The 14,010-nt window shown below is 40.7% G+C and overlaps 1 protein-coding gene across 10 annotated transcripts in view; it reads left to right on the top strand.

The window, feature by feature from the left end:
* Positions 1-7,200, top strand: part of DIP2A (disco interacting protein 2 homolog A) — a 116,508-nt gene extending 109,308 nt beyond the window's left edge. For 8 of the 10 annotated variants that reach the window (XM_063092323.1, XM_063092328.1, XM_063092332.1 and 5 more), the window contains 4 exons: positions 191-265; positions 3,379-3,553; positions 4,341-4,464; positions 5,213-7,200. In XM_063092323.1, the coding sequence (XP_062948393.1) occupies positions 191-265; positions 3,379-3,553; positions 4,341-4,464; positions 5,213-5,465 (627 nt within the window). In that variant the 3' untranslated portion in view covers positions 5,466-7,200. Of the gene's footprint in view, positions 1-36; positions 91-190; positions 266-3,378; positions 3,554-4,340; positions 4,465-5,212 lie in introns of those variants that run through there. The other 2 variants (XM_063092325.1, XM_063092331.1) reach the window with 2 other exon arrangements.
* The last annotated feature ends 6,810 nt before the right edge of the window (positions 7,201-14,010 follow it).

Below are 14,010 nucleotides of genomic sequence, written 5' to 3'. Positions count from 1 at the left end.
CCTATTAATGTCTCTTACTCCTTTTAAAATTCCAAGTCAAATTTGGAGTGGCTTCCAAACCTCCAAACCTGACATGGGCACATCAGTCCTGCGGACCAGCTTCCAAGAAACATTAGTTGTAATGTCACTAAGTCAAGGGAGTCTCATGTCATGTTTTCTATAATGAGGGACACAGCTCTCCTGTTTCCAGATCCTCCCTGGAGTGAAGGTCATCATTGCACACACCGAGACCAAAGGGCCCCTTGGAGACTCACACCTGGGAGAGGTGAGCACCAGGCCCCAGGCCAGGGCTGGGGTAGTGGCCCTGTGTGTGAGCGATGGGGGGAGCTCTTGAGCCTCACCGGCTTCACCCTCCTTCCCTTTCTGCCTCAGATTTGGGAATTCTAAATCTTTTGCGATTACACATGTCTTTGGGAATCTACCAGAAACTGTGGTCTCTTTCCCTGTGCACATCATGCTCCCAGATCTGGATCCTGGGTAGGATTTAGGAGTGCTATAGGACAAACTGACCCCTCCCTGGGCCACCCCACCAGCAGAGGGAAGCCTCACGTTTTGAGGGCACTGGGAGGCTGGAGGAGCCACATGGGAGCCAGTGGCAGAGCAGGCCACAGCTGCCTCGAGCAGAGTATGTCAGCTGCTCCTTAAAAAGTGGTTCCTGCATAGACCCAGAGGGAACTGGTGATAGGGGGACATGTGGGGACTCCACCTATGACAGGGAGGCTGAGGGAGTGCAAGGCCACTGATAAGACCCTTGTCCTGAGGACACAGAGGGTGGGGGCAGGGAGGGGTCCTTGTTGTCCCAAGGATACAGAGGCTGTGTGGGAATCAGTTGTGGTGATGTATTTGCATTCATGCACACGCATCTCACCATAATTTGGGATAGTAGGACCTATTATTTGCAAGCATTGGTGGCAGTTCAAGGTGCAGATCATGCCCTACATGCCCAGAGTGATTGTGACTATGGGGCAGAGAACTCACATTCCTAGTCCATGCCCCTGGGAAATGTGGCATCAAATCAACGTCCACGTGCCAAGTGGTCTCTGCCGCAAAGCCAGCCTGGGGCTCTGGTGAGCAGTGCCAGGGTCACACAGACGCCACCTGGGCCAGCTCCACCTGACTGGGACATCCAGATGGGACAGGCACCCCAGGTCCCAATCCTGAGTGCAGACAGCAGGTAGAGCCTTCCCTGTGCTGTCCTGCTTCTTGGTGAGTCCAACCTAGGTCCATTAGGGTAAGGGTGACTTCAGAAGATGGAGGGTCTAAGCCAAGTATGGGAACACACCTCTCATGGCAGATGCTGAAGGGGAGAAGCCCCTGTTGACCAACCCCTCCTCCTCTTTTGGATGCCACCATGTGGGAACATCTTAGAGCCAGGCATTTTAAGTGTGGGGAACTAACCATGGGTTCTGGACAGGCCTGTGTTTAGGAGAATGCTGTAGTGGATCGAACTGTGTCCCCCACAAAGTTTAATGTGTTGGAGGTTTGGTCCCCACTGTGACAGTGTTAAGAGGGTGGGAAATCCTATTATGATAATTTAAAGGTGGGGCCTTAGGGTCAGCCTGTGGCTCACTTGGGAGAGTGTGGTGCTGATAACACCAAGGCCACAAGTTCAAATCCCTATGTAGGGATGGCCGGTTAGCTCACTTCGGAGAGCGTGGTGCTGACAACACCAAGTCAAGGGTTAAGATACCCTTACTGGTCATCTTTTTACAAAAATTAGATATAGATAGATAGATGATAGATAGATAGATAGATAGATAGATAGATAGATAGATAGATATTTTTATATGTATATATATATAAATAAAAATAAATAAGGAAGGAAGGAAAGAAGGACGAAAGATGGGGCCTTGAAGAGGTAATTAGATTCTGAGGACCATAACCTAATGAATGGATGAATAATGGCATGGTTCTGAGGGCTTCAGAAGGAGAGCACATGAGAGTCTCTTGCTGCTTCCACTGTCTCGCAATGTGATACCCTGTGTCACTGAAGCCATCACTAAGGAAGACCTTCACTGTTTGTGTTCCCTGGGCTTTGGACTTCCTAGCCTCAGAAACTGTAGGCAGTAGATTTCATTTTCTTACAAATTACCCAGTTCCAGGTATTTTGTTATAAGCAACAGAAACAGACTAATACAGGTCCCATAACCCTCTGAGTATCGAAGACACAGTCTTCCAGCCTTTGTTCTGTGCGTGGATGCACACAAGCACTCACATGTGCACGGATATGCAGGTGCACATAAACAAGTGCATGTGGACATGTGGATGCACATAAACGTGAACATAACTTATGTGTGATGGATATATGGATGCACATAAACATATGTACACACGTGGACAAACATAAACATGTGCACAGATATGTGGGTGCACATAAACACTTGAACATCAATACTTATGTGTACGCAGATATGTGGACACACAAACACATGAACATCAACACTCGTGCACAGATTTGTGGGTGCACATAAACACTTATGTGTGCACAGATATGTGGACAAAAACACATGAACATCAACACGTGTGCATGGATATGTGGACACAAACATGTGTACATCAACTCTCACATGAGCACAATATGTGGACAAACATAAGCACATGTGCACAAATATGTGGACGCACGTAAAAATGTATGCATAGTTATGTGGGCACACATAAACACTTGAACATAAGCACTTGTGTGTGCACAGATATGCGGACTCACAGAAATACGTGAATGTAAACATTCATGCACACAGATATGTAGACACATACATATGCAAATATGTGGGTGCACATAAACACTTGATCATAAGCCCTTGTGTGTGCACAGATATGTGGACACATAAGCACATGTGCACAGATATGTGGATGCACATACACACATGAACATAAACGTGTATATGCGCACAGGTATGTGGACACATAAACATGTTTGTGCACATAAACACATAAGCATGGGGCACACGTGGACTCTGGGATGGTCGCCTGTGTGGTGGGTTCATCATCTGTTTCAGTGTGAGTCTGAGGGCTGTACACTCCCCAGTCTGTGAGTGACCCTCGTACCTTCAGCATGTCCCTGTTGTGCACATTTAGATTTCTCTCAGTTCTCCCTTAACTGTTAACAGTAGTCTGAGGTGAGGACTGTGGAATTACTGCTGCACTCATGCACTTAGGATAGAGTCCAACAAACATCATTCCTGGTCAAAGGAAGGAACACTTTAAGGAGAGAAAAGTTACGTTTACTTTCTGTGCATATAATTTTAACTTAATTCGCAAAGTAAGAGACTCTGCATATTACCCTCCTGCCCCCGTTCAGTGTTTTCATGAGCATTACAACAGAATCTGTACTTGGGGGTTTGTAATGTACCCATGTTCCTGTACTCTGGGCCCCACCAGATCTGGGTGAGCAGCCCGCACAACGCCACTGGATACTACACAGTCTATGGGGAGGAGGCACTTCATGCTGACCACTTCAGTGCCCGGCTGAGTTTTGGAGACACGCAGACCATTTGGGCAAGGACTGGCTACCTCGGCTTCCTCCGAAGAACAGAGCTCACTGATGCCAGTGGAGGTGAGAGGTTGTGGGGAAGTGCCCCATCAGCATTGTGTGTGTGGGGGGGGGGGGGAGGGTCTTGCTGCATCCCACAGGAAGTTGTGATGCTGCAGCTTGTGAGCCTGACTCACATGCTGAGATGTCTTGGGTTTTGTGAGAGCCCTCAGTTACCTGCTGCTGGTGCACCGCACTCCTTGCTGTGATCTTGTTCATTGTGGGGAAAAAAGACATACTTTGATAGCAGTTTTCTCTGACAATTACTGTTTTTGCCTCTATGGCTTTCCCTCACTGTCCCTGGACCCTTGGCCTCTGCTGAGGATGTAGTAAAGGTGGGAGGTGTGGTTATTGGTGAAAAGGTCACCAGGCTCCTCCCCAGGCCGAGCCAGCCTTCTTAGCAGCTACGTTTTCACCAGCATCAACGGTGATGTTCACGACTCACCAGCCATGTGTCGTGCACTCCCCACACTGAACCTGTTCAGTGTGGCCAGTGTTCAGAGGCCCCTGTGCAGCCACAGCAGGCCAGCCAGAGCAAGTCAGAACTTTTGGTAGCCCCTGTAGGTGTTTTGTTTCCAGAGATAAATTGTAACTTTCCTGAGGTGGCTACTCACTGCAGAGATAACAGACTGAGCTGCCAGCACCTCTGCCAGCCATCTCTGTGCAAGGCACAGACACCATATGATATTTGAGGTGGGACCTCCCTGTGCCAGAGAGCTCCTATTGGGGCTCATGCAAACAAACACAGGGGGGTCCTGAATCACTGAGTACTCTGTCTTTCTGCGTATGTGGACACATGTGCTGTTCATAGAGCGGCATGATGCACTGTATGTTGTTGGTTCTCTGGATGAAACGCTCGAGCTGAGAGGCATGCGGTACCACCCCATCGACATTGAGACATCTGTGATCCGAGCACACAGGAGCATTGCCGAGTGGTAAGAGCCCAGGTGGAGGGCGGTTCCTGCACTGTCCACCCAGCCCTTCCTCTGGGCATGAGCACTATGTCAGTTGGGGCAGAGCCAGCCAGGGAGTGCCAGGTCATGAGACGGGCTTCTGTATGGTCACCTGTGCCCTTGGCGGAGCTGGATTGCCATGTTAGACAAATGCTGTCCACCTTGGATATGCTGGCAGCTACCCACCCTCCGGGACTTCTTGGGGGTCCTTCTCCCTCTGGACATGCTCTGTGAAAAATGGTGCCACAGCATGTCCAGCTGTCTTTGTCTTTTCTTCTTTTGCTAATCAGTTTTAAACCACGGGACCATCCCCAAATGTGCATGCAAAACATTAAGATCTCATAGTTTGCATCCTAAAGAGCTTCTACTTTTAATACAGAAACTTTAAATTATCTTGATTTAATTGTTTAGTACATTTCTTAATTTAAATGGTTGTGACTCATGATTTCTTCACCTGGTAGGGAACTTGGGTTGGGACAGGTACAGCTTTCAACATCAAATAATACTCTTGATTCTCAGCAAGAACTTTAGTTAGAATAGATTCTCCTGTAAAACATGTTCAGCCTGACCTTTAAATTGCTAATGGTATTAAAGGGTAGTGTAACATTAATGAACATATACCAGTTCTTTTCACTCTTTTTTTTGGCACTCTTACCCAAATGTCCTTTGGCCCCCAAAGCCTGTGCCTATTGCCATGTGGTGCAGTCTGTGGTCTGTCTTCTCCCCACAGTGCTGTGTTCACCTGGACCAACCTGCTGGTGGTAGTGGTGGAGCTGGATGGGCTGGAGCAGGATGCGCTGGACCTGGTGGCTCTGGTGACCAACGTGGTGCTGGAGGAGCACTACCTGGTTGTGGGCGTGGTAGTCATTGTGGACCCGGGCGTGATCCCCATCAACTCTCGGGGTGAGAAGCAGCGTATGCACCTTCGAGACGGCTTCCTGGCTGACCAGCTGGACCCAATCTATGTTGCCTACAACATGTAAGCTCAGCACACCAGCCCCCAGTGCTTGAGATGGGCGTGACCTGGATGTCAAAGCGTTGGAACCAGTGCAACGCATGAAGACGCCGCGGTGTCTCCACCACTAGGAGAAGGGCGTGCAGTCTTCACAACAGCGTCCTTCTGTGCTTTTACAGATCCCTCTCAAAAGTTCCCCAAACCTCATTTTAGAAAGCACTTCCTGAATTATTTAAAGAAATATTTTGAGTCTGCCAAGTACATTTACAAAAACATGGGTGTCAGTATTTTAACAGATGGAGAGACTGGGCAAAGGAAGGGAAGGCCGGGCGTGGACATCATGAGGAACGAGACACCACGGCTGTTCTCTGCTGTACTGTGAATTTGTACTTTTTTTAGGCTTAAATATAGTTCATGATTTTTAAAATTCAATTATTTATTCCCACTTCGAATGACAAGTTCATATATAGAATTTATGCTGGAGAGAACTTTAAGGCTGCTGGAGCAGCTGCCAGGCTTCTGTTTCACAGGGTGGAGCTGAGCCCAGTGAGGCTGATGGAAAAGGGAGCATGTCCCACCGCCCCACCCCCCCTTGCGACTGCACTGTGGGCACTCACCGGTGCTTCCTCTTTGCGAGTTTCCATGTTGAAACAGGTGTGCCCCCATGTCTGCATATGTTGTCAGTAATACTCATTAAGTGCCATTTTGGACTGTCAAGTTAGATGCTCTATTCAGAAGGTAAACCAGTATTTAGTTTTAAATCACCTTCCTGGTTTGTAACTTTATGCTGTTTAGTTAAATTGCTAGTTTTCGTAACACTACAATATTAATTCTTCTCATAGAGTTGTACTGGATTATTATTTTTATTCCAAGTCAACAGAGTTGGAAGAATTGGTGGCGAAGTGTGAGGTTTTCACATGTTTACTGCTGTTTGGTCAGAGTCCTGCAGTACAGCTGAGGAGTAGCAAGGAGAGCCTTGTCCCACGTGGAAGGTGGGGATGGTTATAATCATTGTTGGCTTTTGCATTTTCAGTTGTGTGCCAATAAATTTGGCCAAACTGTTTTCAGTTATTTTATTCAAACTTGACTAAGCTGTTATCTGATATTATACTGAACCTAAATCAAAGAAGAGAATGTAAAATCCCTTAGATATTTCTAAGAATTTGAAGTCAAGCACGAATCTAAGACACAGATTATTTTTATATACCTAATTAAGAGTATGTTATGAAGTTGTTGGTTTTTTGGGGTGTTGGGGATGGGAAAGTTTATTAATCATGCATGTTTCACAGAAACAACCAGGTTTTCCTGAAATTAGCCTGGATCAGTGCCTAATGAAGCTGTTATTAATTCTCCACAAATGAGTCTGGCTGACTGGGCCAGCTCTCACATCTTACTTGCATTTGGCTACAAATAGCACTGTGCATAGTAGCCCTGTTTGCCAGTGGTGTAAGACTGCGGTATAGTATGTTGCAACATCCCGGAATTCTAATGTCCTGTTGTAATTATGTACAGAATCTATGTAACTTATTGTTTGACATACAGAGGTTTTAGCAGTGGACCAATGGACATTCCTTACAATAGAATGGCTGGGGAAGGAAAAAAAACTACATAAAACTCCAATCTTACTGCTATAGTTTTATAGCAAACAAAAATTGTAAACTTTTTGTATTGAAAGGTCAGTGGCAGTAATAAGACAAAGTGTCTTGTAAATTCAGATTTTAAGAAGTGCATTAAAATGTTTTAAAGTTACTCTCTGGGAATTCTGTATATCACACTAAAATTTTTTATATTATTATGTTAATAAAAGTTATTGACTGTTTGTAATTCTGCATTTTGAAATATGTGAAAAGGTTTTTAATATTACCCCAAGTAGAATGTATTTTATTATACATTATTTTTTTCTGAATATATAAGCAATTACGCTTACAGCATAAAATCTAGAAAGTACATTAAAGTGTAAAAAAGAAAATTAAAATCTCTTACAGTCTTACCTCTGATTAATAGCAGCATATTAGTATTCGACATAAATACTCTCAGGGATTTATTATTTTCTCTTTTTAATTTTAACAAAATTAGGATCATACTTTATAATTTTTGTATTTAATAAATTACAGACTTTAATCTATTACATATATTCTTCTACATGTTTTAATGACTGTATCAGCTGGGTGTGCCATGACTAAATGTAGTATTTACTCTATTGCTGACATCAGTGTTGTTTCAGCAGTGCTGCAGTGAACCCTGTCTTAGATGGATGTTTACACTTCCTCAGCCTCAGTTCTTACAGGTAGAGTACATGGGTCAGAATTTATGGTAGCTGTGAGGCTTTGGGTACCTGCTGCCCTCCATAAGGGCAGAATGACAGTGTGGAAGAGGCCTCTTTCCAGCTTTCCAACAATGCTGGCTCTTGCTCGAGATTAAAATAAGTCTTTGACAATTTGATAGGCAAATAAGTGTTGTGCCTAGTCATTTTAAATTGTGTTTTCATGTATTTATGGCCATTTTTATTTCTCATTTGATGTATTCTGTTCAGATTTGGCAGTTCTTATGCTCAGTTATTTTCTTATTGATTTGTAGGAACCATTTTTATTAGGAATCATAACCTCCATATAGTTCGTACTTTTTCTAATGGGTCATTTATATCTTGGATCTATTTGTTTTAATTCAAAATGTTTTTTTTAATATGTTTAATTTCAGATTATGAATATAGCTGATTTATTTCAAAGTGGTTCTACTGGAATGGTCAGCATAGCCCTGACCATTATATTATATGAATGGTCAGCATATGGGGCAGTACATGGCAGAGAAATAACTTATCTTTAGTGTTTGCTCAATTTCTGCCATAGAGCTTGGTTCAGGCCTTCCAGATTGTTCTAAAAAAAGGGCAGAGAGACCTGCTGGTGCCTCTGTATCTCACTGTCAGTAAATATTGTGAGTATATTGTGTGCATGTTATTTGCTGTGTACAGAAAGAATAGAGAGAAGCACTTCCTTTCTATCTGAGATCCTTTTACATAAGTTTGGGGTCTTAAAGGGTTAGGGAGAAAACTGGATGCAGTAATGGTGTTATAACACCATGGATAGCATTGATCCTCTTGCATAATGTTCAGTTTCAGTAATGGAGAGTTCTTTAAAAAGGTAACCACAGCAAACCTTTGAACAACATGGGTTTAAACTGTGTGGATTTTTAAAATAAATATATTGGAAATTTTTTTTTAATTTTGAAAATTTTTACAGTTAAGTAGCCTGCGTAGCAGTAGGCTATCAGTAGGCTATTAGTAGTTAAATAGTTAAATAGTTAAGTACTTAAGTAAGACACGGAGTCCTCCATGTGGCTCAGGACCCAAATAGCAGCTCTACCACAACCTGGGGGAAAGTATTTCAAAAGTTATATTCAGATATTTGACTGCGCACTCCCACATTGTTCAAGCATCAACTGTACGTGGAAACTTTCAAAACCAATTGTTTATACATTGTTGTTTCTTAGAGCAGATGGCTAGGCTATCCTTCCTTCCCAGGTCTGGTCTGGGTACACCCAGGTGCTATAGGAGGTCCAGAGGGAGAGCAGCAAAATAAGGCCATCTACAGGCTGAATGTAATGCTCTGATGAGTGGAAGGTAAATTCAAGGACAAGCAATTTTAGCATTTACTTTACATTAAAATGTAAGGAAGGGAGATGATTCTGGAAAGACAGCAGAGTAGAAAGCACCAGGAATTTGTCTCCCCACCTACACAGAAATTGCACTGGCAGAATCTGTCTGATGTGACCATTTTGGAACTCTGGAGTCCACTGAAGGCTTGCAGCTTCCAGGGCAAGCAAGGCTCAGATAGCAAATTGGGGTTAATTATGGTCAAGTAGCAGCTCCCCCACCTCTAGCCCCATGGCCGGCAGCTGTGCACATGTTCCTGGAGAAGCTTACACCCAGCTTGCTAGAGCCAGGGTGGGCATAAAAGATCCTGTCTTCCAAACATCAGAGATCTGTGCTCTGATTTCTACTTCTGATTACAGAGGTGCAGTGGCCATTAAAAAGGTGAGCAGCCATTGTTGCACCTCTGTCATGTTGCAAGCCCCTCCCCATCCAGCCTAAGTGACTTCTAGGGAGCTTAAAGGTCCAGTGCCATTCTCCCCACCCTATTTCATTCTTCTTTTTCCTCTTTTTGGCGCTAGACATTGAAGACTAGCAACTGCATATATGGAGGAAATGCCCAAGGAAAAGGCACAGACTCAGAAAATACCTGAGAAAACCTTGTTTATGCCTCTGATCTTTGGTACAGAGACAGCCTAGAACAATAAAAGAAAACAAAGATAATATAGAAAAACAATAACAAATCCCAACAAACCCTGGGAAAGGGGGAGAATCTAGTTTTCAGAATTACCACATTATTGGATTCATATGCCCAGTTTTCAGCAAAACAAAAATCACAAAGCATACAAAGAAAGAAGAAAATATGGCCCATTCAAAGGAAAAAAAATAAACAGAAACGGTCCCTGAAAAAGACCCAATGGCAGATCTGTTTGACAAAGATTTGAAAATAACTGCCTTAAAGATGCTCAGGAACTAAAAAGACATGGGGAAAGTCAAGAACTGATGTATGAAGAAAATAGCAATATCAGTATGAGACAGAAACCTAAAAAGAAATTAAAAAAAAAAAATTCTGGAGCTAAAAAGTACAATAGCTGAAATGAGAAATTCACTAGAGGGATTCAAAGATTTAAGCTGGCAGAAAAAAACTGGCAAACTTGAAGATAGGATAATATAAATTATTGAGTCTGAGGAGCAGAAAGAAAAAAAAAAGATTGAAGAAATATGAATGGAGCCTAAGGGACCTGTTGGACACCACCAAGCAGATCAACATTCACATTTTGGGAGTCCCAGAAGGAGTGGGGGGAGGAAGAGAGGGAGAGAGAGAGAGAGAATATTAGAAGAAATAGTGGCTGAAAACTTGGCTAAATTTGATGAAAGACGTTAATATAAGTATCCAGGAAGCTCTACAAACTCCAAGTAATAAAGAGGCCACACCGAGACACATAATAATCAAATTTTTGCAAGCCAAAAACATGGAGAATCTAGAAGGCAGCAAAAGAGAGGCAACTTATCACATACACGGGATCCTCGATATGATCATCAGTAGATTTCTCACCAGAAAGTGGGGGCCAGAAGATAGTGGGCTGTTATATTCAAAGTGCTAAAAGAAAAAAAAAAAGCAAAAAACTGTCAACCAAGAATCCTATACCCAGCAAAACTGTTCTTCAAAAGTGAGGGAGAAATTAAGATATTCTCAGATAAACTAAAGCTGAGGGAGTTTATTACCACTAGACCTGCCCTACAAGAAATGCTAAAGGGAGTCCTGCTGGGTGAAATGAAAGGACACTAGATGGTAACTGGAAGCCATATGAAGACATAAAGATCTCAGTAAAGGTGAATGCATGGACAATTATGAAAGCTGGCATTGTAACAATGGTTCATAACTATATTTTCTCTTTCCTGTGTGATGTAAGAGACTAATAGATTAAAAATATATATTAATTTAAAAGCTACTATTATTGTAACTTTAGTTTGTAACCCCATATTTTGTATTATACATACTTTAAGAGGCTGAAGCATTTCAAAGAATTATTAGTTTATGTTTTAGGCCATACAATGTATAAAGTTGTAGTTTTGTGATATCAACAACAGAAAGAGGTGGGGATGGAACTGTCAGAAGAGCAAAGTTTTTGTTTTTTTATAGATGTTAAGCTTGTAAAATTCAAGTTAGAGTGTTAGAACTTTGGGATATTTAATGTAATCCTTATGGTAACCACAAAGAAAATAGCTATAGAATCTACCTAAAAGAAAATGAGAAATTTAAATATTTCACTGCAAAAAAAAACTAAACACAGAAGGCAGTAATGCAGGAAATGAGAGACAAAAAAGCTGTAAGGTGTACAGAATACAAACAGGAAGAGGAAAGAAGTAAGTCTCTGCTTATCAGTAATTATTTTTATATATAAATGGATTAAAATGTCCAATTGAAAGACAGAGATTGGCAGAATAGATTTAAAAAACACAGTTCATCTATATGCTGTCTAGAAGAGACTCACTTTAGATCCAAAGACACAAATAGATTGAAAGTGAAAGGATAGAAAAAGATATTCCATGGAAATAGTAAACAAAAGAGAGCAGGGATAAGTATACTAATATCAGGCAAAACATTTTAAATCAAAAAGGTTACAAAAGACAAAGGACATTATATATTAATAAAAAACAATCAATACACCAAGAAGATATAACAATTATAAACATTTACACATCTAATGAGAGGCTATCAAAATATATGAAATGAAAATTGACAGAACTGAAGGGAGAAATAAGACAGTTCTATAATGATAGTTGGAAACATCAACACCTCACTCTCCATAATGAATAGAACAAGACAGAAGATATATAAGAACAGAGGGCTTAATCAACAGAAAAAAACAACTAGATCTAACAGACATATACAGAACACTCTGCCCCAAAACAACAGAATACACATTCTTCTTGAGTGCACGCGGGACATTTTCCAGGATAGACCATATGTTTGGGTGCAAATTAAAGTCTTAATAGATGTTTGAGAAATAGAAATACAAAGTCTCTTCTTGGGGTGAAGTTAGAAATAAAATTAAGTTAGAAATCAATAACAGAAGAAAAACTGGAAAACACAAATTTGCAGGAATTAACACTCATAAACAATGGATCAAAGAAGAAATCACAAGGAAAATTAGAAAATATTTGGAGGTGTATGAAAACAACACAGTGTATCAAAATTTATGAAATCCAGCACGAGCAGTACTAAAAGGGAAAATGAGCTAGAAATGCTTACATTAAAAACAAGATCTCAAATCAGCAACCTAACTTTATAACTTAATCTAGAAAAAGAAGAAACCAAATCCAAAGCTAGAAGGAAGGAAATAAGATTAGAGCAGAAATAAATGAAATAGAAAATAGAAAAGCAATTAAAAAAATCAATGAAACCAAATGTGGTTTCTTCAAAGAGATCAACAAAATTGACAAATCTTTAACTAGACAGACCAAGGAAAAAAGAAGACACAAATAACTAAAATCAGAAATGAAACTGGGGACATTACTACCGATTCTGCAGAAATAAAAAGGATTATAAGACAGTACTATGAACAACTGTACACCAACAAATTGGATAACCTAGATGAAATAACAAATTTCTAGAAACACAAAACATGCCAAGATTAAATCACCAAGAAATAGAAAATATAGTCATAAAACTAATCAGGAGATTAATTCAGTAATCAAAAATATCCTGGCAAAGGATCTCCGGACCTGAGGGCTTTACTGGTGAATTCTACCAAACATTTACAAAAGAACTAACACCAATCCTTCTTAAACTTTTCCAGAAAACTGAAGAGAAAGGAAAATTTTCTATGAGGCCAGCATTACCCTGATACCAGAGCCAGAAAAAGACATTACAAGAAAAGAAAACTACAGACCATGTCCTTTGATATGGACAGTGATGAAAAAGTTCTTGATAAAATACTAGCAAACTGAATTCAGCAGCATATTAGAGAAAAAGTTATACACCACGGCCAAGTGGGATTTGTTCCTGAAATGTAAGGATGGTTCAATATATAAAAATCAATGTAACTCACCATATTAACAGAATGAAGAGAAAAAAACATGATCATCTTAACTGATGGAGAATAAACATTTGACAAAATTCAATATCCTTTCAAGATACATACAATAAACTAGGAATAGAAGGAAACTACCTCAACAAAATAAAGGCCATATATTAAAACCCCACAGTGAGCATCATACTCAATAGTTAAAGACTGAAGATCAGGAGCAAGGCAAGGATGACTGCTTTTGTCATTTCTATTCAACACAGTACTGGAAGGTTTAGCCAGAACAATTATGCAAGAAAAAGAAAGAAAAGGCATCCAAATTGGAAAGAAAGAATTAAAATTATCTCTGTTTGCAGATGATGTGATCTTGTATGTAGAAAATCCTAAAGATTTCACATGCAAAAAAAACCTGGTAGACCTTATAACTGAATTTAGCAAAGCAGGATACAAAGTCAACACACAAAAACCAGTTGCATTTCTATACACTAATAAAGAACAATTTGAAGAGAAAATTAAGAAAACAATACCATTTATTTTACAATAGCATCAAAAAGAAGAAAATATTTAGGAATTAAACAAGGAGGTGAAATACTTGTACAATGAAAACTATAAAACATTGCTCAAAGATGGAAACACTGCTCAGAATAAATGGAAAGGTAGCTCATGTTCATGGATTAGAAGTTTTATATTGTTAAGAGGTCAGTACTACCTAAAGTGATCTACAGATTCAATGCAATTCCTATCACAATCCCCATGACATATTTTGCAGGAATGGAATAACCCTAAAATTTATATGAAATACCAAGGAAATTTGATTAGTCAAAACAATCTTGAAAAAGAAAAACAAGCTGAAGAACTCACACTTCCTGATTTCAAAACTTACTGCAAAGCTGCATTAGTTAAAAGTATGGCACTGGCATAAGGACAGACTTATAGACCAATGAGACAGAATAGAG

Source organism: Cynocephalus volans, chromosome 1, assembly GCF_027409185.1.
Source record: "Cynocephalus volans isolate mCynVol1 chromosome 1, mCynVol1.pri, whole genome shotgun sequence".
Lineage (NCBI taxonomy): Eukaryota > Metazoa > Chordata > Mammalia > Dermoptera > Cynocephalidae > Cynocephalus > Cynocephalus volans.
Note: the sequence above shows the minus strand (reverse complement) of the source record. Positions and strands in the feature narration are given on the sequence as shown.